This window comes from Pyrus communis, chromosome 4 (assembly GCF_041283825.1).
Source record: "Pyrus communis isolate YQ-2024b chromosome 4, ASM4128382v1, whole genome shotgun sequence".
Taxonomy (NCBI): domain Eukaryota; kingdom Viridiplantae; phylum Streptophyta; class Magnoliopsida; order Rosales; family Rosaceae; genus Pyrus; species Pyrus communis.
The window spans coordinates 3,720,520-3,745,327 of record NC_142568.1 but is presented as its reverse complement, the minus strand read 5'-3'; the positions used below and the strand labels follow the sequence as shown (position 1 = coordinate 3,745,327).

Genomic DNA, 24,808 nt, shown 5'->3' with positions numbered 1-24,808 from the left:
ATTCTACCCAAACTCTTTGAAGCCCGAGTTTTTAACAATTACAGTTGATATTAGGCCACAAATTTCCTCACCTTCCTTTAAGAAATAAATCAAAAGTAAACAGAAATACATCAATTTTCTTTTTCCTCAATTGATCAAAAGGCGTATCGACAAAGAAATGCTTGAAAATGCAAATATTACAGACACCGGATGCATATACGAGCATGGTCCTCCACCATAAGAGAACACTTGTATAAAACGAATTAAAGCACAACGAAAAGGAAATTAGACAGGAAAAAAGGGAGACAACTGGAAAGCTGCCGATACAAAGTGAATATTACAAATTGGTTTTAGCTGGCTAAATGGCTAGGAGAGCTGTTGAACATACTATGCCACACGAACGCTCTTGAAAGCACGATCTCTAGGTCTTGGTGAGTCCAGTTATCTGTCGGAAGGTGTTGAAGAAACATAACCAACTCTTGGAATTCCAGCTTCACAAGCTTATCTGACCACTGCATATCAAACAACAGTGGTCTGTAACTCATTGACCTCTACTTCATTTATAATAATCATAATAAAAACTGAAAAGCAATTTCGGTTGACATGCAATAAACGAAAGGCATTAAGTTTTCATATGGAATCTAATTGGCCAAAGAATACAGATATGGCCCTTTGGATTCTCTGCAGTCATATTGACTCGACCACAAGGTGTGTGCAGAAACACCCTCGAGAAATGGAAAATATGGACAAGGAAAAATTTAGCAGAAAAGCCAATACTACCTTGGCCTCCGCCTTCCAGTCATGACCAAAAAGATCATGCATGGCCTTACGCTTTTGCTCCATATGCAACCATTCCCAAATTCTAAACTACGACAGAAACTCAAAAGGAAAAGAAGAAAAAAGCACAAAATGGCACTTTAAATGAATAGAAAGAATGAAACCATTACTTCTGTCAATGGGAAGCAGTAGACGGTATAATTTTTCAGTTTTGAACACATTGTATATCTCTTAAATGCTAATCAGATCAGAATTTTCTTTAAAACCTCATGAAAGGAATAAAAAGTATCATAAGCAACAAGATTTCTTCCATAACCAAAGCTGGTAACATACTAGCCTCCCTTACCACACTAGCACTTAGCCAAAAGGCCGAGAATCAAAATGCTAGCCTTACACCTCTCCACTATTAACCTAATGCAAAGAAAACACACTGCCAATTGACAATAAATCGATAGATGCATTTCCTTTTCACAGTGAATACATCCGTACAAGTAACCAAGGAAACTATCCTTGCAAAGGCAAGAAGTCTTACCGTTAAAAGAAAACTAGCAAATATATACACAAGAAAATCTGGCAATGAATCTCCTTCAGCAAGATAGGTATCCCACAGGCGGGTGACGAGATCAAAAGGAATCTAAACAGGAAAAAAAAAAGAAAACATCTCCATTAGCTTTGCAATAAATGATAAAAGCACCAAATTTCTGTTACTCTAGTAATCTCAAGATTAGTTAGTGACTACTCTAGTAACCTCAAGATTAGTTAGAGTGACTTTGCCCATCATATGTGAATCTCTTTCAAATAGGGAAAACTACAGAAAGGCATGGAGAAGAGATCTTTAGAATCATACCTCCCGTATTAAAAGACAGTTGAACCAGCGGAAAGCAAATTGAAGAAATTCTAGCCCTTGCTCCTCCACGTGTGTAGATACCGGTTCTAGCACAATAGAATTAATACTGAGTATAGTAGTATACACATGAAAAATGCATTATATTAAAGCCCGTCATACAAGCAAAAGTTGTTCTTGCCTTCAAGAAAACAAACCCTAGAAATACACTATCAAGAATTCACATTCACCAATAAAAGAATTTTCCTTGGTACAATACAAAACGTGCACCATCATTTTATTGCATCACATGAAAAATTGGACAAACAGAAAGAGCAAAGAAAATCACCTCCATGGCTGTATAGCATATATTAAGTTATTAACACAGCCCAACTTTAGCCTAATGTTTGCCTAAACTCTCAATGGTGCATAATGTGTAAGAAGGATTCGAAAGTGTGCCCTGTGACTTCAAATCTTTGGTTAAAACTGTCTAGAGAAATAAAAGTAAGCTGGGTTATTCCAAGGGACTATTTTCCCTTCTTTTTGAGAAGGATAAGTACCAGGTAGGGGAAAGAAGCCAGAGTTATATGGGATTCCATGCTCTTGACTGTGTTTTGGGTTGTTTGGTAGGAGAGGAACAGAAAGAGTTTGAAGCATATGATCGCATTTGGGCTCTGAGATGTTATGGAGCCAATTCAGTTTAAGTCCTTTCTTTGGGCAACTGTTTCTGTTAAATTAAGGGATTATCTTCAAGATAATTGCTCATGTTGGCAAACAGCAGTGTGTATAATATGTCTGTGTTTTGGTAGGGTCTATTTTAGAAATAAATTGTTCTATTTCTTTTTGTTGGTTCCTGTCCTCTATTGTTTAATGGGCAATAAAATATAAGCTTATATTTTAGTATAATTTGGATAAGTTTAAAACAAATTCTATATGTCCCTTCATTAATTCCTGCATGATTAGAACGCCCCATCTTTAGGCAGCCAAAGCATCCATATGTGAAGCAACGCCTGCCATACTAATCTCAGATCATTCTGCCTTCCACACATCCTATTTATTCTCTTTGACAACATACGAACATACACCCCAGAAACACCCAAAAAATTATTATAAAGTACCCTACAGGAAATGGAGCATGTTGCTTTGGCTCTCTCATTCACCGCTTGTAGTTACCCATAAGTCCTAATATGCATAACAAAGAGAAGAAAATTCCATTTTGAAAACCATGACAGAGGAAATGTTTCAACTCTTCAAAAAATTGACAGAAATAATAAAACTAACCAAATGTAGCTTGTAAATTCATTATAAAAAAGTACTGGGTCATGCAGGAAAAGAGGTGCAAGAAGGAGAAACTAGATACTGAAAGATGGGAGTTACCATCAATCCGCCTGACCAATTCCTTTAGCTTAAACACTAGCCTCTGGATTCCCGGCTGAGCAAATGTGTAATGATCTTGCATACCATCGAGTAACTTTGATAGGCACCAATAGCAATCAGCCTCAACATAAGATATTTTATCGGGAGACAGATCAGAGATTGACCAATTATCCACACTCCCTTCTAAGTATTCTGACAAGAAAACTACTAGAAAGGGAGTAGCCAGATCATTTATTCCCTGAACATATCCACTTGCAGGATGTCTAATGGCCCTGAAAGAAATTAGGAAAAGTAAGTTGAAAACATGTCACTAGTGATCATAAAAACAAAAAAATTCAAGAAACAAATAACTCAAAATGATTATAATAACCATGCTCCATGTCTGACTCAATTTTTAAAATCTAAATTACAGAAACCCAAAAACTGCTCACCCAATTCGTAATGCTAGCAGAATAAGTAAACGTATAATCTTTTTCACTTTGATAAGTAAACGTTGTATCACATACTATCTGTGCACACTCCACATTTACAAAAAGATGCTCCATGGAAAGCCAATGGAATAGACCTAGAACTTAAAACATCCTGATTATAATACTCACTAATAGTTGAGTGACAGTTGGGGTATGAGAATCAGGCCCTGTATTCCCATCCCTCTAAATAGACAGTCAATCCTACCCAAAAATATAGCGCAGTTGAACAAGAACATAAGAACTTAAACAAGTAGCTATCAAACTTGAAAGCACCATCCGCGAACCACACAATTTGAAACTAATACTATAGGAAATCCTTTAAGGCAAGTTAGAAAAATCCAACTACGTCTCTTTATTAATAAGAAACCTCTAAAAGTATAGACATGGACATGGGCTGGTTTTTAAACCCTACTCAAGATGGAAGACAACAATGCAGAGCCAAAATGATATATGTTCCATACTGTAACTGCAGCGTAATTATCCGCATGTTTAATGAACCAAAGTCCTTTGCATGAACCCTAAACTAAGAAAATTGGTCTGAACTTTCTAGATAAACCATATATCTGGGATCAGTATTTTATGCTTGTTGTTAGGCATAAGCAGTCCAATAGATACAGGCTATTGCAAAGGTTGAAGATAAAAATATAAAACAGAAAGGTCAAACATATTTGGGTTCATGAGCTACTGAACATAGGTTGAAGAAGATATTCCATAAGCCATCATGTCTCCTTTTCTCACATTAACACATAAGATGTTAATAAAACCCAAGGGGGACCAGGAATAGTATTTAACCATGTGTAAAGGATCCGCTCCAAGGATTTCTGGACTTGTTCTTGCTGAAAAAAGGATACATCTGGCACTGTTCTTGGGCAATCAACAGCAATCTAAGATAACAATAAGTTATTGTTAAATTCACCAAAAAACGTATTAGAAATTTAGAACTAAGCAGATGGGCATTTTGGTATATATCAAGGCACCTGACGAAGCATGTTTATCTCATCATCTGAGCGCTCAGAATCCGGAATGTCATAGTATTGGGAAACACAATCAAGATACTCGAGGCGCTTCCTTTTCAGAACTCCCCCCCTTCTATCTGAATTAGGTGGTGCATATCCCTGTTGTCAGTTCATGTTTAATTTCATACAAGTAACAACTTACCAGATAAAGGTATCCCAGGTTATTACAAGGGGTTATAAAAAATGAACTCCCTTTCTAAGACATAATGTTATCTAAACAAATTCTTTAAAACTTCCATTCCAATTATAAAAAACAAAGCAACAAAAAATTCATAAACAAGAAAAAGTCGATGATATGAAGTGAAAAATAACCACAAAAGGATAAAAAATGCATGAAACATCAATTTCAAAGCATGGGCAGAACAATGGCCACCCGCAGGTTGCACTTGACAAACATGACCCAGCTGCAGATATGGTTGTAATGAACAAAACTGTAGAATTACAAAAGCCAATACAATGGACCTTAAGGAGAACCTTGCATCCTTAATGTCCATAATGCTTCCTATCACAATGTTAGCACAGAGTATACTATATGCAAGCCACACAAAGTATCCAGTCGTGACATTTACACTGAATACTTTTCATGCATAATGCTCTATGGGCAATATTTCAATATTTTCAGCATCCGTACAAGCTAAAGCCCAATCAACCAATTATTAGCATCCAAAAAATTTCAAATTCTTAAAAGGATCCAAACCTCAAGCTTACCAAAAGAAGCCTCCATACGTCTGGTCGCATATATGGTGGTATGCCACTCCAAGACAACTCACGCAACTTCTCTACACAAACAATTAAAAACTAATTTTTAAAAGAAAAGGGAAAGAGGAATTAAAATAATACAGAGCTCAGTCAGCTCAGCACGAACCAAAATTTGTGGAGTGATAGATATATCATAGAGAAAATAATGGAAAATTCAGATTTCAAGTGATAAGGTTGTCCTTTAATCATGATGATACGTGTATACAAAAACGTAAAGAAACATAATCGAGAGCATATTCTAACAGGTCCAAGGGCCACCCTGCTGCTATAATATTAATATTATCACCATATATGCAGGTGAAAATAACAGGGGAAAGAGTGATGAGAAAGTCATTATACCTAGTATGACTGTTGTCCCTGAGAGAACCTTTGTGAACTTTGCAACTCTAGCAGAATCGGTACATCTAGCACCCGTGGTGGATTTCTGAGCTTCTTTGGAAGTATTCTCAGTATCGGAAGTGGATGAATTTAGGCTATTTGAATTTTCATTATTGCTTGGCTTGATTGAGCTCTGCACTTCTTCCTATTTTAGAAGTAAAATCCTAGCTTTTACATTCTGAGTTAATCATTTAGTGCAAATACTATGATATAGAAATTTATTACACAAAAGATATATCAAAATATACCTCCAGTTCATTGGCCATACGATCGCTTGTTTCAGATTCGTTGTATGAGAAGCTCCTTTCATAATTTGGAGAGGGGTCTTGGATGTTTGACTGATCTAGCGGGTCTGATCTCCGACTCAGTAACACTTTACCAGGAATGCTACGCCCTTTGAGCAACCTAGATATCAGAAAATAGAATCAGAACATAAATAAAATAAGATATGTAGCTAACTTTAAGACAAAACACAATCGGACTTATACCAAATGTAACTAATATCTAACTACGATGCTGATGGAAAGTGCAGGAGTAAGACAATGTAAAAGTCAGTACTAGTGCAGAACTGAATCGTTCTTCCGAACTTCAATATAACAAACCAAATTATCCTACACATGACCATTCTACCATAAATCAGTAAATCTGAGACACACATGCTTCTTAGTCATTGAAACAAATCCAGCAAAAAACTGAATCTCCTACAACCAATTTTCAGCAATATGACATCAATTTACGGTTTCATCTATACAATAGGCGGACGGAAAACAAAGCACAATAAGCGGGATTAAAACTGTGAATCGCCCGTTAACTCTAAATTCGAATAGTCTGATTGCATCTGTTGTCCCCATTTACTCACCAACCAAACAGAAATGACCATTAATGGATTCTTCAATCTAAGCACATAGATCTCACAAATCACTGAACTCTTTCCACTGATTTACATAACAAAAGGAACCACCAAAACCCACATTCGTTCCTCGGCCAAATTGTAGAAATTGGGAGAAAAAAAATCTATAATTTACGTACTGGACCAAGTCCATCATGGGTTTTCCCAAATGCAACGAATCGAAATCATTTGTGGGTGTGAAATGGACAGTCGAATTAAGAATTCCCAATAGTTAATTGTAGTAAAAGAACAAGCTTTTTCCAAATGGGTTTTCAAATCTGAGGAAAATCTTTACCAAAATTCACAAATAATGAGAAAACAAACTGTAAATTTAAAACGAAAAAAGAAAGAGCTATTGTTGGGAAGAGGGAGAGGTACCCTTGAACATTTCGGAGCGTTTGGTTGAATGTTGAATCGAGGGATGAGATAGAACCTTCATCTTTGGAGTGATTTTCTTCTTCTCTGCTGTTGTTTTGGTTGCTGTTGTTCTTCATGGTTGACTAGATCTTCTGCGCTCACTGATCCTATGCTCTGGACCTCATTACCAGTTACAACATTAATTTGTTCGGCTTTATTTCATATTTGCCCCTAAATTTTAGAGTTTTTCTACTTTAGTCTTCCACATTTTTTTCCTCCCAGGTTAGTTCTTAAGACCAACTCCAACCCTTGGAGTAAGTCTTAAAATTCCCCTTCTATGCCCCCCTTTCATTCCAACCCTTGTGCTAAAATGGAGTTTAAGTGTTAGAACTCATAAATAAAAAAAACCCAAATTCCGGCCAAAATTTAGCCCAAAATTAGCCCAAAATTAGTGGTGAAGCCCATATTTGAGAGTGGAACAAAGAAAGTGAACATGACTCGCCCAGTCTAAACGCGCGCACAGCCCGCACATGTTTGCCCACCTTAGCTTCCCTAGCCCACCCATGTGGGGCTGTCGCCCCGTGACACGAGCCCAATGACTCTTTTTTATAATCCAATGGCCATAAATCAAATGGACCTTGGATATCGAACGGTCCACTTTAATTTATTCAATTTATAGTTTTATATTTATATATTTATTGAATCCAATGGTTGAGATCGAATATAATCAAATCCAATGGTAAAAAACAAAAAGATATAACGGTCCAACTTTAAATCCAACGGCTAAAACAAAAAAATATATATTTAACTCAAAATTCACCCAAAAACTCTATAAATACATGTTCAAATATCCACACAAAAGTCACTTTTCTCCAACAATTCTTTCAATTTTTCTTTCTACCATCTTCCAAAACCATTTCTTCCAAGTTCCAAAATTTTCAAGATGGCAAAAGATCATATTAGAGGTCGTAATTGGTCATTTGAGGAAGATGTTGCTTTTTGCGTGGCATGAGTTGCTATTATGCCATTGGCACGAATCAAAATAAAAAGGTTTTGTGGGCTAAAATCGTTGATAAGTTCAATGAAAATTCTAACTCCGGCCGAAGGGAATTTGGTGGTATTTACGATCAGTGGAAGGTTATCAACAAAGTATGCACTTTATGGAAATGAAGCTTGGAGAAAGTCATGATTGACATGGCTAGTGAAAGGAGCGCCGTATAAGTGGTGAGTTTCTTTGTTGATATGTTATTTGTCATGTACATAATCTTATTTTGTAACTAATTGTATTTGTGTATTTCTTGCATAGGGTGACAAAGTAATGACAATTTACAAGACAAGAACTACACCAAAAAACCAAGCTTTTAAGTTGCATCATGCTTGGGACGTCCTCAAGGATTGTCAAAGGTGGGGAACCGATGTGGACCAACAATGGGGAAAATTATTTGGTAGTGAAGCCACAAAGACAAATGATGTCAATGATGTGTCGATTTGTTGACCCTAATTTCTTCTTTTGCAAGGCCCCTGGGAAGAGATAAGCAAAAGGAAGCAAAGAGAAAAGGGAAGTTCCAAGATCCGGTTAGTGCAACGATTTCTACCAAATTTGCAAAATTGGCTAAAGGCTATAGCTCTCGGGAGGAAAAAGCGGCCCGATTGCGCTTGGCTTTTATGAAGGAAGGGGAAAGGGAGCAAGAAAGGTTCGAATGTGATTTGATAAGGGAAGGCCTCAACAAATACACTCCATATAGGAAGAAAGTCTTACGTGATAAGTAAAAGGAAATTTTACGAAAGCATGCCACAAAGAGTATCTTTCAAGATGATGATTCATCTCAAGGCTATATCCCAAGCCCACCACCAAGTCAAGGTGATGGATATCATTATTAAGTTTATGTAGTTTACTAATTATCGTTTGTATTAAGTTTATGTAGTTTACTAATTGCCGTTTGTATTAAGTATATGTAGTTTATTAATTGTCGTTTGTATTAAGTTTGTGTAGTTTATTAATTATCATTTGTATTAAGTTTATGACTTATTAATTATCGTTTGTATTAAATTTATAGCTTATTAATTATTGTTTCTATTCAAGATGCCTTGAATAATTATTATACATATTTTTGCACACTTTGATGTACAATAGATGCCTTCAATAATTCAAAAGGCCTTAAATAATTATTGTATATATTGTTGCACACTTTATGTATAATAGATGCCTTCAATAATTCAAGGGGCCTTCAATAATTATTGTACATATGGTTGCACTCCCTTGAATTGGCTAGCCCAAGCAGTAGGACAATTTTTCCACTCCCAATGCATGCAATTGAGACTTCCTATCATGCTAGGGAAGCCTCTTTTGTCTACTTTGCGTAGACGCATCTTCAAGTCTTCAAGATTTGGCTTTCGGAGGTATGTGGCTCCATATATGGCTTTAATTGTCTTACAGAAGCGCTTAAGGTTCTCAATAGCAGTACTTTCCGCAAGTCGACAATATTTGTCAGTTAAGTCTGCAGAGTACCCATTAGCTAGCATCTGAATGCAAATGTGAGCTTTTGATGAGGTGATAGACTTTATCGGCCTACGACATCTATCTTCCTTGCAAGGTAGTGGTCATGATGGACAAATGCATTTAAGATGCTTTCAAAAAAACTCTCTCCTCATTCGATACCGCCTCTGAAAATCACGATGAAGATATCTTGGACGTTCGATGAAATAGTCTTTCATCATCCGGTTATGACATTCTTCTTTATCACGCTGCACAAATGAACGCCCCGTGACAGAACCACAATAGCTAGATCCGACATGGTGCTCACATTGCATAAGCGAGTTTGCAAATTCAGCTTCTTCGTTGTTCATTTATGCATCCCTAGTTGCAAGGCTTGCTTGGTATTGTGCCCTTTACATTGCCAATCTACGCATTATTCTATCACTCATTAATGAGATATTGATAATTTTGAGAAAACAAAAACACTATGAAAGTTGGATGATTGGTGAATATGTTGTGTGATGGTTAGATATTCAACATATGCTTATATAGAGGATGATTGAAGGTTTGCGTTTCAGGTGTGTAGGTTTGTGTTTCATGTGTTTTGTATGTATTTGGTGTGTGTTTCGTTTGTTTTGTGTGTTTCATGTGTTTAATGTGTTATACATCTCTATCATATGTTTTGTATATGCTTCATATGTGCTTTGTGTGTTTTGTGTTTATACATCTCTATCTTGTGTTTCATATTCTTTCATTGTGTTTCTTGAGTTTCATGTGTCTATTTAGTGATTTTTCAATATTTACTGAAATTTAAATATTTTAAGGTTAAAATGTTCATAAAATTAATTTAGGATAGTCTACATAATTTTGTTTTAAAAAAAAGTTAATTTAAAAAAAATAGCCTAAATTTATTCTTTAATAATCTGGGGCTAAAATTTTAGATCAGAAGGGTTGGAGCAGAAAAGTTGTTTCTGGGTTAAAACTAAATTTTCTAGCTAAAAATTTTAAGTTTTAACCCAAGAGTTGGAGATGGTCTAAGGACTGTTCGATAATCATCTCGTTTTTAGTTAAGTTTTCACTTTTTTGAAAGCTAAAATTTTGTTTAGTATACCAAAGGTTGAAACTCAAGAGCAAATTTTGAAAACTAGAGAAAATAGTTTTCACTTTTCACTTTTTTAAACTGCATGTAGTTGCCAAACAAGATTTCTGTTTTAAAAAAATAAAAGGAAAAAAAAAAACGAAATGGTTATCAAATGACCTTAAATTATTATTTTTTTAAATAAATTATTAGAGGGGGAAGATTCGAAAACTCTTACATTAAGTTAGGTCTTAAAATCTTGTAAGTGTGTCCTAAATAAAAAGTATAATTTAAAAAAAAATTGCAAGCAGTAAAAAGAAACAAAGAAAGCTATGCCACTTCCAACTCATGCCTTTTAGCTTTTGGGTTGGCGAGAACCTTTTGTTCATGTTTTTAGTGGTGATCACTCTTCGTTTTCGTAGTAGTCTTTGAGATTGTGGTTACTCTCTCACTCTATTAAGAAGAACTTTTGTTAACAGTTGTGGCTTACCATTCAACCTTGGATCTTAGAGCAACGATTATTGTTTAAATCTTGAATTGTGGTTTAGTGGTTTATAAGCATGGTAAATGACTATCAAGAATAACTTCAAGTTGACTCATAGTACAGATGCTTTTTGTCGACAATTACAAGATCAGCATATGATGTTGCGGTCTTTACCTTGTGATGATTTCGATAGTTATGCAACTAGCACATTTTAGTTATCGTGAGTGTTATCTTTTGTGTTGATGGGATTTGGATCTTTTGTGGTTGAGGAATTGTATTGTACTTCAAATGAGCTTGTAGTTATGGAGTTGTGTTATTTCTTTTAGCATGTGTGGCCTCGTTGTTTGCTTTAACCACATTCACACGCTTGTCTCATGTAAGTTATTGGGCGTTCTTAATGAATTTCTTTTTATCTCATTTTATAAGTATGCCTAATAACAGCAAAAAGTAGATTATGATACAAAAATTGACATAATAGTATGTTATCATATTTTATAATAGTTTTAGTAAATGTATTAAGAGCGGTTACATTAGGCATACTTCGAATTTTGGGACCTAAACCTGCTATTCGATGATCCAACCAACCATCTGGCTTTTGGAAAGTTTATGCAACTCAAGGGTTATGGGTTATACGATTCAAACCGGGCTTTAACCATTTGAGAGAATAATGCAAAGGGAGTTTCGAAAATCATGCGGGTAATACTTATGAATTTTGCCGCCGAGGGCCAGAGTACGTTTACTTCTATTCCGGACTAGCGTACCAAATCAGTACGTCTTGCAGCGATGTCGTGCTTAAGTGAGTCCGAAGGGGGCAACTAGACTAAGAAATCTTAAGGATATAATTTTTCAGACGACGCACTGACTTGCGGAATAACTTAGTAAAAGGTGCTAAGGTTGTTTTGGAGTCAAGATTCTCTCGCATGGGAAATTCTTGTGTGAGGAATTCGAAGGTGGTGGGCCAAAGGGTGATGTGAGAAGAGGGTGAAGTCATTACATAGGTAGCGGTAAAGAAATTCTAAAATACAAGACCCAGACTAGCTAGCTTGTTGGCCCCACACACAAAATAATTTCCCTACCCCACCTTTCCTGATTTTTCATGTTCATCTGACTTCATTTGTATCCCACACTTCTTCCACACAAAATATTTTTTAATGTACAAAGAACACGATCTCACACGTCACTCATGACCCCACCCCGGTTGTGGTGGGCTTCGGGATTTTGTCTTAAGGCCCGTACAGATACGTGCGATGCGGGACTCAAGACTTTGTCCTCCCGCACCCTTCCCCCCTCAGAACCCCTCGGCTTCTAAAACCCTACAGAGAGTGCAGACAGATACATTTTCTCCGTCTCTCAAACAAATATCAAATCGAAATCGCCGCTGATGGAGGAAGACTTTGAGATTTACAACACAGATAACGATTCTATTTGGTCCCAAATTAAACACCAAGAGAAGCAGATTCAACTCAAAAGGAGGTCATTCAAATTTTCTTTTCTTTTTGCTTTTCCGATTTACCAATTTCCTTTCTTTCGATTCAGTTCCTGGTTGTGTGCGAATTGATAAATTTAAGCTCTTTCTTCTGTGCCCAAAAATTTTGTTTTTCTTAAAAGTTTTTTAATTGACCAATAGTTATGCTTATTGATTGATTAATTTTTTGAATTTTTGAATTTTCTGTGCAGGTGGTTGTTGGGGCTTCCTGCTTCCAATGCTGAGCAAAAGAAGTTTGAGAATCCTGAGTTTTTAGAAAACAAGGCATTGCCCGAATCGTTTCTTAGGGAAGACGATGTGAGTTTATTTCTCTTGTCGATAGATACGTGCTTTTACTGCGTTTGAAAGAAGAGTGCATATAATGTGTGCATTCATAGGCATAGATGTAGTGTCCAGTAGCATATGATAACCCCGGAATATGAATAATTTGTGTTTTCACCAATTCGGGAATCTAGAGGTGTGGCCTCGTCGCGACATTTTAAGATTAAGTGGCGGTGCCATTCTTATTGGTTCTTCTTATGTAATGTAGATTACAACATAGATAATCGGATTGCCGTGTGGGAGTGCGTGTTAAGTAGACAAACACTGGATACCAATGCATTGTTTTTGGAACTATGCATACAGAGGTTTTATGCCTTATCTTCTTTATTTTGAACTGCTCTTATTAAAGCTGGAGCTTCTTAATCAGAAGCAAAAAGATTGACAGTGACATTTAGATCCTCCTGCTGTAAACATGCACCATCAGCATAATAAAAGTGCTTATTGCTGTTATACAGAATTTAGTATGCATCAATATTAACCTTTTAGTCTTCCAAAATGCATGCTTAATATGATCGTCATTGTTCTTGTACCGGTATCGGTTCTACATAGTCAGCTGATTGTATTAAGGTGCTAGTGGGATTCAGTTCAAGCACTTCTGCATGAGTCCCTTTCCATTTAGGGATCCCTCAAATAAGCTTATTTGAGCGACCCCTTGTGGGGCACAATCCCCAGCGTATTTGAATAATCCAATAACCTGTTTTGGAGTCTTCAATCATAGATCTTCCTTGGAAAAAAGTTAAGACAAATTGTAAACCATTAAGACATCTAGTTGTGATCAAATGGTTATTTGTCTTCTGATTTGGGTAAATTTTTTGCAGAGTTTGGTCTTTGAGGGAAGACTTAAAAAATTGATGGTCACATCATTAATCTACAATACATAGGGGCCCCTAAAAGATATCCTTCAAATAAAATATTTGAGGAATCCCTCATCGAAGCTTCATCTCTGTCTCGGTCTATCTATCAATATATAAACAAATGTGTGTGTGTATTCTAAATTGTGATTCCAACAGAAGATCTGCTGGTTGGAAGTGCTTCATAAAGAAGCACTACCAGGCAGAACCTTAGTTTTCTTCTGTGTTTCTTCTACCTGGCTTGTGTTCCTCTAGCATTATTCCAAAGTTGTTTGGTTACCTTTTTTCAATTATGCTTACGATCTACTCAATCTGTCTGTCAGATGTTCTATGAAGTTGCAAAGTCTTGTGTCGATGCAGCCTTAGGATGTGAAGTTGGGGGGAATCGAGTATTTCAAGATGATATACAACTGTTTGACACACCAAATATATACAGAGTCTTGTCATCGTGCCTTGATGACTTGACTAACAAGGGGCTTTACCTTTTTGCTTTGAAACTAACAGGAGGCTCAGCCAAGTTTGAGAAAACTCGTTGGAAGATGAAAAAGGTTATCAGAGAATCTTTGCCAAAAGTTTTCGGAAGCCAAGATAAAGATGATGATAAAGTGGAAATTTCTCAATATCTTTCTCAACTTCTCAATGACCCGCAATATTTCCGAGATAATTTTATCACAGTTCTATCCTCCAGATCACAATCTAATCGTGCTGCCGCTAGAAAGCTGTTGGATAGACTCCCGGACATGCCTCTTGAGACTCTAATTGCAATGAACAAAAAGCTTAGAGGGCGACAAAGTCTGCCTCAACTACAGTCTAAAAAAAGTGGATGGAATCGAGATAGACTAATTAATCAAGTGAGGGAAACAAGTGAGGAGATGCTCACAGAACTTGGCATAGGTGATGAACTGCAGCAGCCATTAGCCAAAGCCTTGGCAGTAGTAGGCTTATCAATGAAGTTAATACCAGGTTTTCATAATTCCACTGCAACAGAGTTTCACCAATTCTCACCAGAAATAAAGATATTGCAGGATGAGATAGCTAGAGCTATTTGGTTAGTTAAGACAAAGATTACAATACCAGAGCTGAAAAACTTGAAGATTCTGCTAGACCCGAATGCTAAAGTATCCAACAGGAGTTTGCGGAGAGCAATTAGGAAAATGCTAACTGAATTTCTTTTCGAGTGTGGTGATATGGATACCATTCCCAAGTCTTTATTAGAAGCACTTGTTTTTATCAATAGGAATTCCCAAAGTAAATCGGATAGACGCATCCTAAAGGATGAAATTGAAGAAGAGGTAGAATGCATATTGAATGTGAGTGCTCAGATAAAGCAGGTTATTTGGGATACGTTTCCTGATCATGACTTGGATGTAGATTTCTCTGATGCATATATGGAAGAAATGGAAGAAAGTGATGATAATGATGATGACGACGATGGCGACGATAATATTGACAACAAGGGTTGGTTCGAGGAAGATAGAATATCTGGAAGTGAGAGATCTCATTCTAATGATTCGTATGGTGAAGTTGAAAGTACTGGGGAGTCAATGCCATCTTTTTGCAAGCCACCTACTGCTAATACTACCCCTAATTGCAGTTATCCCCTCCTTACATCTCACAACAGTGAGCGACTTGAACATATGCTCTCCACTCAAGCTGATTCTGTAGACTGCAGTGGTATCAGAACAGGGTTTGATGGAAATTTCAATGAGAGACATGAACCTGAGTGTAATACTGGAATGGATACAGAAAACTCGCTGCATCTCAACCCAGAAGAGGCGCTTAATAAGCAAACTACTTGTAAGAATGAATACCTTGCCGTCCAAGAGGTATGTGATGAGACAAGCATGATTGCGTATAATCTCATTGGTCATATGTTGGATGATTTTGCACAGAGAGAAGGATTGGGTTTAGACTGGGATGATTGTTTATATCTCAGAGGTAATTGTGCAGCTCAAGAAGATTATCAAGGTATCCAACTATTATTATTCTTTTTTCCTTCTCTCATGTCATATGGAGAGTGAACTAAAGAAAATTAAATCCTAATGAGAAAAATGAAACCCATCATTAGGATTTAATTTTTTTTCATAACTACTTAAGACTTGATTGTATCCACAATAAAAAAGATTCCTAATAAAATGGTACATGATTTACGTTTTTGTTACCCTTATTCCCCCACTTTGTGGTAGAAAGTGAAAACATAAAGACTTCATTTTTGTGCTCATGACAGAGGTAGAAGAAAAACAGACATTTGCTCAGGAAAATGATGATGGTACAATAATTGTTCAAGTAATTGAGGATTTAATACCCTCTTTTCCAAAAAGGTATCAGTGCTTCGCTTTTCTGGATGATTGTAACTTTGCTTTACATTGAGATTTCTGCTTAGATCCGTGTAGCATTTGAAATTATTTTCTTAAAGAGATCCTGACTCTGTCAGACAGAAGACGATGTGTAGTGCCTTAAACAAAAACTTGTTTAAAACACTTGATGTCTGTATTGATATTGCACAACTTCTGTATATGCAGTGGAATAGAAGCATTAAAGAAGTTGATGGGCCTACTATAGCATCTTGTGAGGTTTTGGTTGTCCATTTTCAGAAGATTCCAGAAGAATATGCTGAATTCTTTCACACTCATCCTCAAGCTTGTACTGCGGCTTTGTTTTTCTTCTCGCCGCGAGTTGAAGGAGCTTAGTTATACAATGAGGTCAAGAACTTAATATGGACTTAACACATACTTATTCGTCATTGCCGCTTGTTACTCATTGAAGAAGACCAGCCAGCAATCAAATCTTGGAAATTTGAGCCTTAACTAAATGACTGGAGCTACATAGGTGCTTGCATGGCAGAGATCTGCAATTATTTATGAAACGGTTTGTCCCGTGACCCCTGCCCACAATATCATAAGTTCTGTTAGCTGCATGAGGAAACCATCGAAATGTATAGCTGTATGTATAGAAATTACACAAGAACTATTGGTACCTGAGAACAAGAAACCATGTTAGTTGGAGACAATTTTAATTTCTGGTTCCAGCCGATCGAGGAATCTTACTCGTCGAGTTTAAGCCTTGTACCTCGGAACTCATACTAGGAAGTTTTTTTGTTGGACCTTGCAAGTGCGACTATGTGCTCTGTATTTGTTTATACAACGGTTCATGTTTTCCCCTGCAAATAATATGAAGTACCAGTTTTAGTACTGTAAACAGTTTACCGTGCTGTAGTTATTTGTTTATGCAAAGATTCACAAACGTAAAAGCCGTCTAGGAAATCAAGTTTTCATCTTTAGTTTTGGGCATGTTTACTTAACGTAAACGGGAAATTAAGAAATTGGAGAGCTTAGAAATGCGGGAAGGAAAGAAAATCGGATCAACTAGCCCCCTACTAGTTGATTTAATTTCCAATTCCTAGTTATTTGATTACGGATTTCAAGGAAAACTTGGTACTTTTTTCGATTCCATATGTATGAGTAAGAACACGAGAAAGTTAAACAGTGAAATGATTCTCATTCAGCCCCTGTTCTAGTAAACGACGGATACTCGAGAATCAAATGATTCTAATTTCTATTCCTCACAAGTAAACACGCCCTTAGTTGAATAATAAATTTCCAGATGAAACTAATGTTAAGAATGTAATCACAACTTATAATTAAACATAAACATTTCAGATTCAAGACGTCCACAATGCTTATATCTTATTTTGTCACACTTTTTTTTTTTTTTTTTTTTCACTGGCTCATCTAACGACCCACAAACAATTTGGTACCAGTACCAAAGATACAGGACTCCACATCTACATTCGCTTCTATTGGCACTCTTGTTCACTAAAGTGGGGGTTGAAGATATTCCTTTCTTCCTCCCTGTTTTCCTGGTTGCAAGCACGATTCGCCGGGCGGGCAAAATATCACTTGTCTCTTCATTTACCGGCATCATTTTCCCAAACATTGTCCCAACCACCACTAGGAGCAGGTCTCGGACCCTCAATGAAGTTCTGGTTTCCTCCGTAGGGTCCATGGGGTCCGTTGGGTCCATGCGGTCCGTTAAACCCGTTCGGACCTGGAGGATGAACCTTGGATTTTGTTTTAACTCCCAGCATCCTGAATACAAATCTAGCTAGCTCTCCGTACAATAATCCAGAACGATCAAAAAGCTGCATCAAAGTAAAGTCAAACAGTTACATAATGCACAAACAAGCTCTAAGTCTTAAAATGGTCTCAAATCTGTCATTAGTCTTCCATTCAACCCAAACGATATGAGGAATATGGCAACTTATAAACCAGAAATCCTACCGTTGACTTTTAATATCATGTACTAAAGGAAAATGGCAAGGTATTGTAAACAACACAATAGAGTTCAGGTCATACAATATAAGGATGTGCCGTGTGCAATTGAACAAGATGCAATTCTCTAAAACATATGTGTACAACAGTTGATTCCACACTGAGGGCGGATAAAGAGATGTAATGACAGATGAAAAACCTGTAGAAGTGCAGACATGAACAAATGGAATGCCTGGGTGTTCTGGTCTATGAGAATTGCAATTCGACCAAAAAAGTTAACCACACCTTGCGTCTGCAAGAATAATAAAATTTTGAATAAGTAATCACGCGGAAGTCATCAGAATCCTGAAATAACTACATCCTCTTCTTGTTCTATCAATTCCCATCCCAAAAGAGAATTGTAGATGACATGTGAGCTGGCTCCACAAAACAAGATAAATGAGAAATACATAGACTTCTCATTTTGCTGCATCTTAGCCAATTAGAAAGCTTCATAGTTAATTAAGCCTACCTAATTTATAAATGCACTCATGTTTATGCATTTTTCATCCGACCAATAGGAAACTATAAACAAGTAAAAACAGCAAATGCTTACCACCCGAAGTACTGAAATCCAAAACCCTGGATGAGATGGAGGAGGACCATATGGATCATTTGGATCTTGACCTCCATAAGGACCACCCATGCCCATTCCATAACCACCCATTGGGGCTCCTAAACTACTATTGTACATCCCACCTCCATACATTCCAGAAGAACCATAAAGCCCACCACCACCACCATACCCTCCCCTATACATGCTGTTGTTGCCATACATCCCCCCACCGTATAATCCTCCACTTCCACCATATGAACCATACATTCCAGACGTTCCAGATATTCCAGAACCGTAACCCGAGTTATAGTTCATAGTAGAACCATATCCTGGAATGGGTAAAACAAAAACTAATGTTAGAAAGCCAACAAAGTAATTTGGAAAGCCAAAATAAGGGGACGGAGAAGATCATGTTTCACTAACCTCCATAGTTGGTGCTGCTTCCATAGTTCTGCTCCCAAGGCCTTGAGGGAACCGGCCTAGCCAGAGCATTTCTATTAGCAGTGGTATTTCTATCAGAACTTGGAACAATTTCTCCAGGTTTAGCAGTTCCCGACGCCTCAACTACATCACTCGTGCTTCCAGCTGATGGGGGTTTAAAAGGTGCAGGACCAGATGAGGAACCTGCTCTCTCCCATGGTTTTGGGGGAGGACCATTAGCTGCAAAAATGAACACAATGTAACTCAATTTCCAAAGCAAAAACAATACCATGACCACCACATGAACTTAACCACAATCTGCCAAGTTAGTAAAAGTTGAAGTTACACAAACAAATGTCTTATAAAAGCCAAAAAAATTCATAGCAGAAATAAAAGAAATCATCCTAGTTTTCATCAGAATCTTGCTATCCCATAAATTTAAATCACAACTCATTGCCGATGAGTAGGGTATGTGCCATGAACGAATATATTGAAATTTTAGAACAAACTTGGTACAAAGAAGTGAGCGCCACAACGGAATAAGCGTTACATTTAACTGTGTGGTTATATGCAGCAAGGGGACAATGAGTCAAGGGGTTACCACCTAACATGAAACACAGTCCACGAGTTCTGGATAATTGGTGAACACAACTTTTAACGATAGCTTTAGCGAGAAAGATAGTTATGCACAAGCAAAGCTACATAATTTTATGCTTGGATACAATCTAGTACTCTGTTTAACAAATCAACCACGATATCAATCATTTCAATAGCTAAATCATCATTGATAACACCAAAATTCCAGTAATCAATCATCACTGTGTTAATACAATCGCTACGTCGGAAAATTAATTCACTACCACAATTAAAACCCTTAACACTAACCCAACGAGCAAAGCAGGGGAGTAATTTTCAGTCAATTACACAGAGCGATAAAATACGAACAACAGATCATCCCAAACTAGAACCCGTTCCATTTTCCTCACAATTTTTCTCGGGAAACAAACATACCCTAACCTCAAAAACAATTCCCAAACCCAGAAATTACAATCCCTAATCAACAATCAAAAACCCCAAAACTCCAATATCCCGAACAACCAATCAAAATTCCCAAAACCCTCCATACCAAACTAACAATCATACAAAAAGGCATAAGAAAAATTCAATTTTTGCTGAACCCAGAAATTAAACCGTGAAATTCAATAAGAATAACAAGAAATTAAACCGATTAGCTGCAAAATTCATGAAAAATTAGGGATTGGAACCTGAGGGCTGGGAATTCGAGTCCATCCGGAATGCAGAAACACGTCAACCGACAGAGGAGGTCGTTCCACTTTTCAAGACACCCTATCCTTCTCTCATGATTTTATTGTTATTTTCTTTTATTTTGTATTTATCTTTTTATTTATTTATTTATTTTGGCCAGCGCGATTTGTCGGCTTCTGAATTCTGTTGGGTAATGTGAAGAACGATCATATTGCAGTGTGGACCGTCAATGCTGTTGGGCCCTACGCCTATGGCGGCCTTGAATCGGTCATTGTAATTGTTTGGTGGACTTTCTCTCATTTTTACGAGGAAATTTCTTAGTTTACATTATAAATACTAATATTTGCCTAGGCATTTTAGGTGTATGAATATATTTTTTTTAGAAAATGAGGAGAGAGGGAGAGAGAGAGAGAGAGAGTAGGTGAGGGAAGTGCGAGGTTTTTGATTTCGATATTTTTTTTTTTAATATTGAAGGTATTTTAACATTGCATATAAAATTATATTATTGCCCATCATTTTTTTGTGTGATTGAAAACTAATTTGTCTTTTCACCCTCTTTTGATTGACAAATAAGATTTTATTAATTAATAGAGATAAATTATTCTAAAGTAAAGTGAATTAAGTTAGTTGATTAAGATTACGTCCTACTTATATTTCTGTCTTACATATGAATTTGAATATTTTTTATATGTTTTTCTTTGAAGTTTTTACTTGAATGTGTTGTCATGACTCGAATCTTGTTCTAATGTCAAATTGATGCAGAGAACCTCAATTAAGAAAAGATCTCTGTCGAATTTGAGTCTTGTTGAATTTATGAGTTGACGAAAGAAGACAAACCACAAATTTGATTATTTTAAATAGTAATATATAAAGACTTAAAAGTAATAAAGCAGGGAATAGGGTTTTTTAAGAAGGGAATTAAACCTAATTCTTGTAAAACAAAAAAACTAAAAGACTAAAGGGCATTTCACTTAGTACTGTAATTTAGTATTTTTCATCCTCACTTGTAAGTGAAATGTCTTAAGCTTGATTCTTGCCAAATACGAATTTGAATCACATTATAATAATTTGTCCATTATGAGATTTAGCATACTCCCCCACTCCCGTGTACCAGCAAAAAAGCGTGTTGAAATCTCCCAACTAAAAGACCAACGATCAATAACAATTTGAAGTTACCTCACTTTCAAGTTTTTGTTTTCTCCTACCACCCCACTTCATTCTTCCTCCATTCTCCAATTCTCCCATGTACTTTCACTGTATCCCTTTCACAAAACAGCACAAAAACTAAACGAAATAGTAATCCAACAAGCCCCATCACAACCGGCATCACAGCTTTTATGTCGAGACGTCAACAGAATAGCTCACACAGTATGATGTTTTGGTGAGAATCCGAAACCATTTGTCATTATCCTATATCGAAATAACAATCACATGCCATATATAGGCTTTAGTGAGAATCTAAAGTCAATACAACGATCCACATACTATCCACCGTGCAAGGTTGAAATGAAGACAACGACATCCTTCTCCTCTAGCGTCGTATCAAGTTGCCCACTCAGCTCCCAGTCGCAATCGTTCACAAGGGCTAGAACACCGGGTCTCCTGCAAGACAACCGAAGCTTCATGTTATCACAAGAGTATTATAGCCCTGTGTCAAGTTATTTGTTTTACCTATCAAAACCACTAACCGCATATTTATTACAAAATTATCAAAGCGACCGAGGAACATGTTCACTTTAAATTCAAGTCTGAAACAGATTTTAGCTTACACAGTATCCCCTTTCATAAACATTTCAGGCCTCTCCTTGATCAAATTGGTACGGATCCAAGAGAGCAAATCTTTCATGGTTAGCTGAGAAGAAGAAAACGAAAACAGTGTTGACTAATAGAAATAAATAAAAGCGACCAAATCCGCTTCAGATTTTTACTTATTCTTCTTAGCCTTAACAGAAGCTGAAGTTTACCTTTTCTGCTCCGTTTTGCAATTCAACGTTGACATTATGAATCTTTACAGAGTTGCATAGAAGCTCTAATCCTCCACTGCAGAAAGAAAACATGATTCCACGCCACATAAGGAAACAAACATAGTTTCACTCAGGTTCAAAAGGCACAAGGTAGAAAAAGGATAAGAGTGCGCACACACATACAGTTGAAATGGATTGCCATAAAAACGCAAAAGATATTGTCAAAAAGTCAAACTCAAACTCTGAATACCTTATATAAGGCATAAAAGTTAATAAAAAAAATTGATGTAAAAGTTCTCCCATGATAAGAGTTTGCCCACGATAGAAAAGGGAGACTACCAAGTGCAATACAGAAACAAGTCCGGTCAACTTTAAGAATGGCTCGTAGATAGCCATAAAGCTAATGGTGCTATACTGTCATGCTGTCCTCTTTTTATTTTTATGATGTGTCATGGTATTAGAGTATTTCATTTATGTAATGACATATGCCAATTCCCACTACAATTAAGATCTGAGAAAACCGGAAAAAAAAATTCAAATCTCTTGGAACACAAAAGAGTTGCAAACTTCTACAACATAGTGCAAAGAGACCCAAAATGGTATCGTGAATCTTGCTCTGGATGTCATGTTTTATTAATGGAAGTTTTGAATTTCATCATAGTCATGTTTACTATATGTCCAAAGCATCAAAAGTGGACAATACCTAACCCTAAAAAGGAAACATACGAAATAATTTTCATAGAAGATTGACCACCAAAGTGACATGCAAAGATATTGTTAAAAAGAAAGTGTTAAGAGTCCAAAAAAGTACAATATTCATCATGAGATAAATCCATCGCCAGAAAAGATACAATTCAATGGAATACCAAAAAAATTCTTTTCACCATTGTTCTATAGAACAGAAAAAGAAAAATGGTGGAGCTAGGTTTTTTATTTTCCCCATTCAACTGTAAATGCAAAAGCACCTTCAGTTTTACAATATCAAAGTAGCCAACCTAGCTATGAATTCAAAATCATTGACATCATAACCGCCTGCACATTCTAGTATTCTACACGAAAACAGTACAGGAACCACTGCTGAAAATCTGAAGAAGACAACATATATATAACAATGTACAATAAAAATCAAATTTTAATAAATTTTTCAAAGCTAATTAGGATAATGCTCATATTAGGTAAAACAATCTTTGAAGCAAGAACCAAGACCAATCAACAGCTCAAGAACAATAAACCATTAATAAAATTTGAAAAATAGTACACAGGGAAAATAAATTTATTACCCGAATTCAAGGGTCAGCTGCATATTGTAAAAGCTGCAGAGTTTACAGACCTATAGAACAAGAGAGTGAGAAGAAGGAATGAGAGCTCAATTTAACTGAAACATCATTCCCATGCAGGGTCAGCTTCATAAAACTCTTGTTATTCTCAGAAATTTAAATCAAAATCAAGTGCTCATGCACATTATAAAAGTGCAGCTCATGATCAAAATTCCAAAGGAACTGAAGCATGTTCACGCTATAAATTTAATACAATGAAATGCCGATGAAAAGGGTATGGTCAATAAACAAATAAAATGAAACCACATTTGGAACAAATGAGCGAGTGCCACAATGGAATAAGCATTACATTTATAACAACCCTCAACTGTATATGCAGAAAGGGGATTGGACCTGAGTCAATGGGTTACTACCTAGCATGAAAGACGGTCCACGAGTTCTGAATACTCGGTTATGCGCAAACAAAGCTAAATAATTTTCTGGTGAGATAAAAGCTAGTACTCCGTTATTAAAGGCCATCCACGCTGTCAATCATTTCAATAGCTAAATCATCAATCACAACACCAAAATTTCAGTAATCCAACATCATTCTGTTCATACAATGGCTGCGTCGGAAAATGACCTCACTACCACAATTAAAACCCTTAACACTAAGTCACTAACCCAACGAGCACAGCAGAAGAGTAATTTTTAAAAAAATTATAGATTTGTAATTCATTTCTTCAAAACCATAATTCGTTTTTCATTCTTTTTTATAATTTCTAATTTCTATGAACTTTAAAAGGGGAAATGAAAGGAAAATAAAAAAGGCTCGGTGCCGCAGTTCACAGACACCATCCTTCATGCTTTCTTCTATGTTTATATTACAGCTCGTGCTTCCTCCCAATTTCTAAGTTAATAAGTAGCTGCTAACGCACCCAATTTCAATATGTAACCCTAAATCTTAAACCCTAAACCCTAAATTGGGGATATAGGGATCGTTACATGCAACCAAACATACAGTGAGAAAATTGAGCTGTTTACCTTTTTAAGAAGGAACGGCTGAGGCTCAGAGAGAGTTAGAAGAACGAGTTCGCGACGGGAATTGAAGAACGCAGAGAGAGGGGCGAGAGCGTTTTTCTTCTGTTCGTTGGCGCCTTTGCTTTGCAACAGTGTAGTGCTGCTAATTGCTATAGGAGTGGGAAGCAGACGGTTCAACCCGTTTGGGCTAATCAATCAAACCGGCCTAAATAGTTTGGGCTTATAATAGGGAAATAAATAATCTGGGCCCAATAAGGGTTCATTGCTTAGCCTTTTCGATCGTTTGATTAAGTGATTGTGTTTACACTTTGAATTTGACTTCTAATAAAATGATTGAACGACAGAGTAAGGAACCTTTTCTCGCCCTAAGTTCTTTCTACAAAAGGCAAGGCTTTGAATGAAGTTGAAGGCGAAGGTGAAGGTCATGTTAGAAAGTGAAAGGAATTGAAAAGGTGCTTCATTGTAAGTGAAATT

The 24,808-nt window shown here is 36.6% G+C and overlaps 4 protein-coding genes across 6 annotated transcripts; 1 reads left to right on the top strand and 3 right to left on the bottom strand.

Moving 5' to 3' along the window:
- Window positions 1-106: 106 nt before the first annotated feature.
- On the bottom strand, window positions 107-7,086 carry LOC137723193 (uncharacterized). 2 transcript variants are annotated; one of them, XM_068462364.2, is made up of 10 exons: window positions 6,847-7,086; window positions 5,828-5,984; window positions 5,541-5,724; window positions 5,151-5,221; window positions 4,404-4,541; window positions 4,219-4,310; window positions 2,957-3,228; window positions 1,604-1,689; window positions 1,289-1,390; window positions 107-491 (listed from the first exon to the last, which is right to left on the bottom strand). In XM_068462364.2, exons 1-10 carry the CDS (start codon window positions 6,960-6,962, stop codon window positions 330-332), a joined length of 1,380 nt encoding a protein of 459 aa, XP_068318465.1. In that variant the 5' UTR covers window positions 6,963-7,086; the 3' UTR covers window positions 107-329. The 2 variants fall into 2 exon arrangements, with proteins under 2 accessions (XP_068318465.1, XP_088548485.1); XM_088692359.1 differs by lacking the exon at window positions 5,151-5,221 and having other exon boundaries at window positions 4,404-4,519; window positions 6,847-7,027.
- Window positions 7,087-11,986: 4,900 nt separating this feature from the next.
- Window positions 11,987-16,719, top strand: LOC137722317 (DNA double-strand break repair protein). The gene is made up of 5 exons (XM_068461284.2): window positions 11,987-12,336; window positions 12,541-12,646; window positions 13,845-15,489; window positions 15,749-15,842; window positions 16,044-16,719. The coding sequence occupies exons 1-5, from the start codon at window positions 12,245-12,247 to the stop codon at window positions 16,081-16,083; spliced, it is 1,977 nt and encodes a 658-aa protein (XP_068317385.1). The 5' UTR covers window positions 11,987-12,244; the 3' UTR covers window positions 16,084-16,719.
- A 386-nt stretch (window positions 16,720-17,105) lies between these two features.
- Window positions 17,106-20,229, bottom strand: PEX13 (peroxin 13). Of its 2 annotated transcripts, XM_068461286.1 has the most exons (5): window positions 20,073-20,229; window positions 18,811-19,047; window positions 18,388-18,716; window positions 17,992-18,084; window positions 17,106-17,662 (listed from the first exon to the last, which is right to left on the bottom strand). In XM_068461286.1, the coding sequence occupies exons 1-5, from the start codon at window positions 20,095-20,097 to the stop codon at window positions 17,429-17,431; spliced, it is 918 nt and encodes a 305-aa protein (XP_068317387.1). In that variant the 5' UTR covers window positions 20,098-20,229; the 3' UTR covers window positions 17,106-17,428. The 2 variants fall into 2 exon arrangements, with proteins under 2 accessions (XP_068317387.1, XP_088548484.1); XM_088692358.1 differs by lacking the exon at window positions 17,992-18,084 and having other exon boundaries at window positions 17,137-17,662.
- Window positions 20,230-21,370: 1,141 nt separating this feature from the next.
- LOC137723308 (ubiquitin-related modifier 1 homolog 2) lies at window positions 21,371-24,496 on the bottom strand. The gene is made up of 5 exons (XM_068462472.2): window positions 24,338-24,496; window positions 23,318-23,367; window positions 22,038-22,113; window positions 21,843-21,925; window positions 21,371-21,675 (listed from the first exon to the last, which is right to left on the bottom strand). Exons 2-5 carry the CDS (start codon window positions 23,338-23,340, stop codon window positions 21,558-21,560), a joined length of 300 nt encoding a protein of 99 aa, XP_068318573.1. The 5' UTR covers window positions 23,341-23,367; window positions 24,338-24,496; the 3' UTR covers window positions 21,371-21,557.
- Window positions 24,497-24,808: the final 312 nt, after the last annotated feature.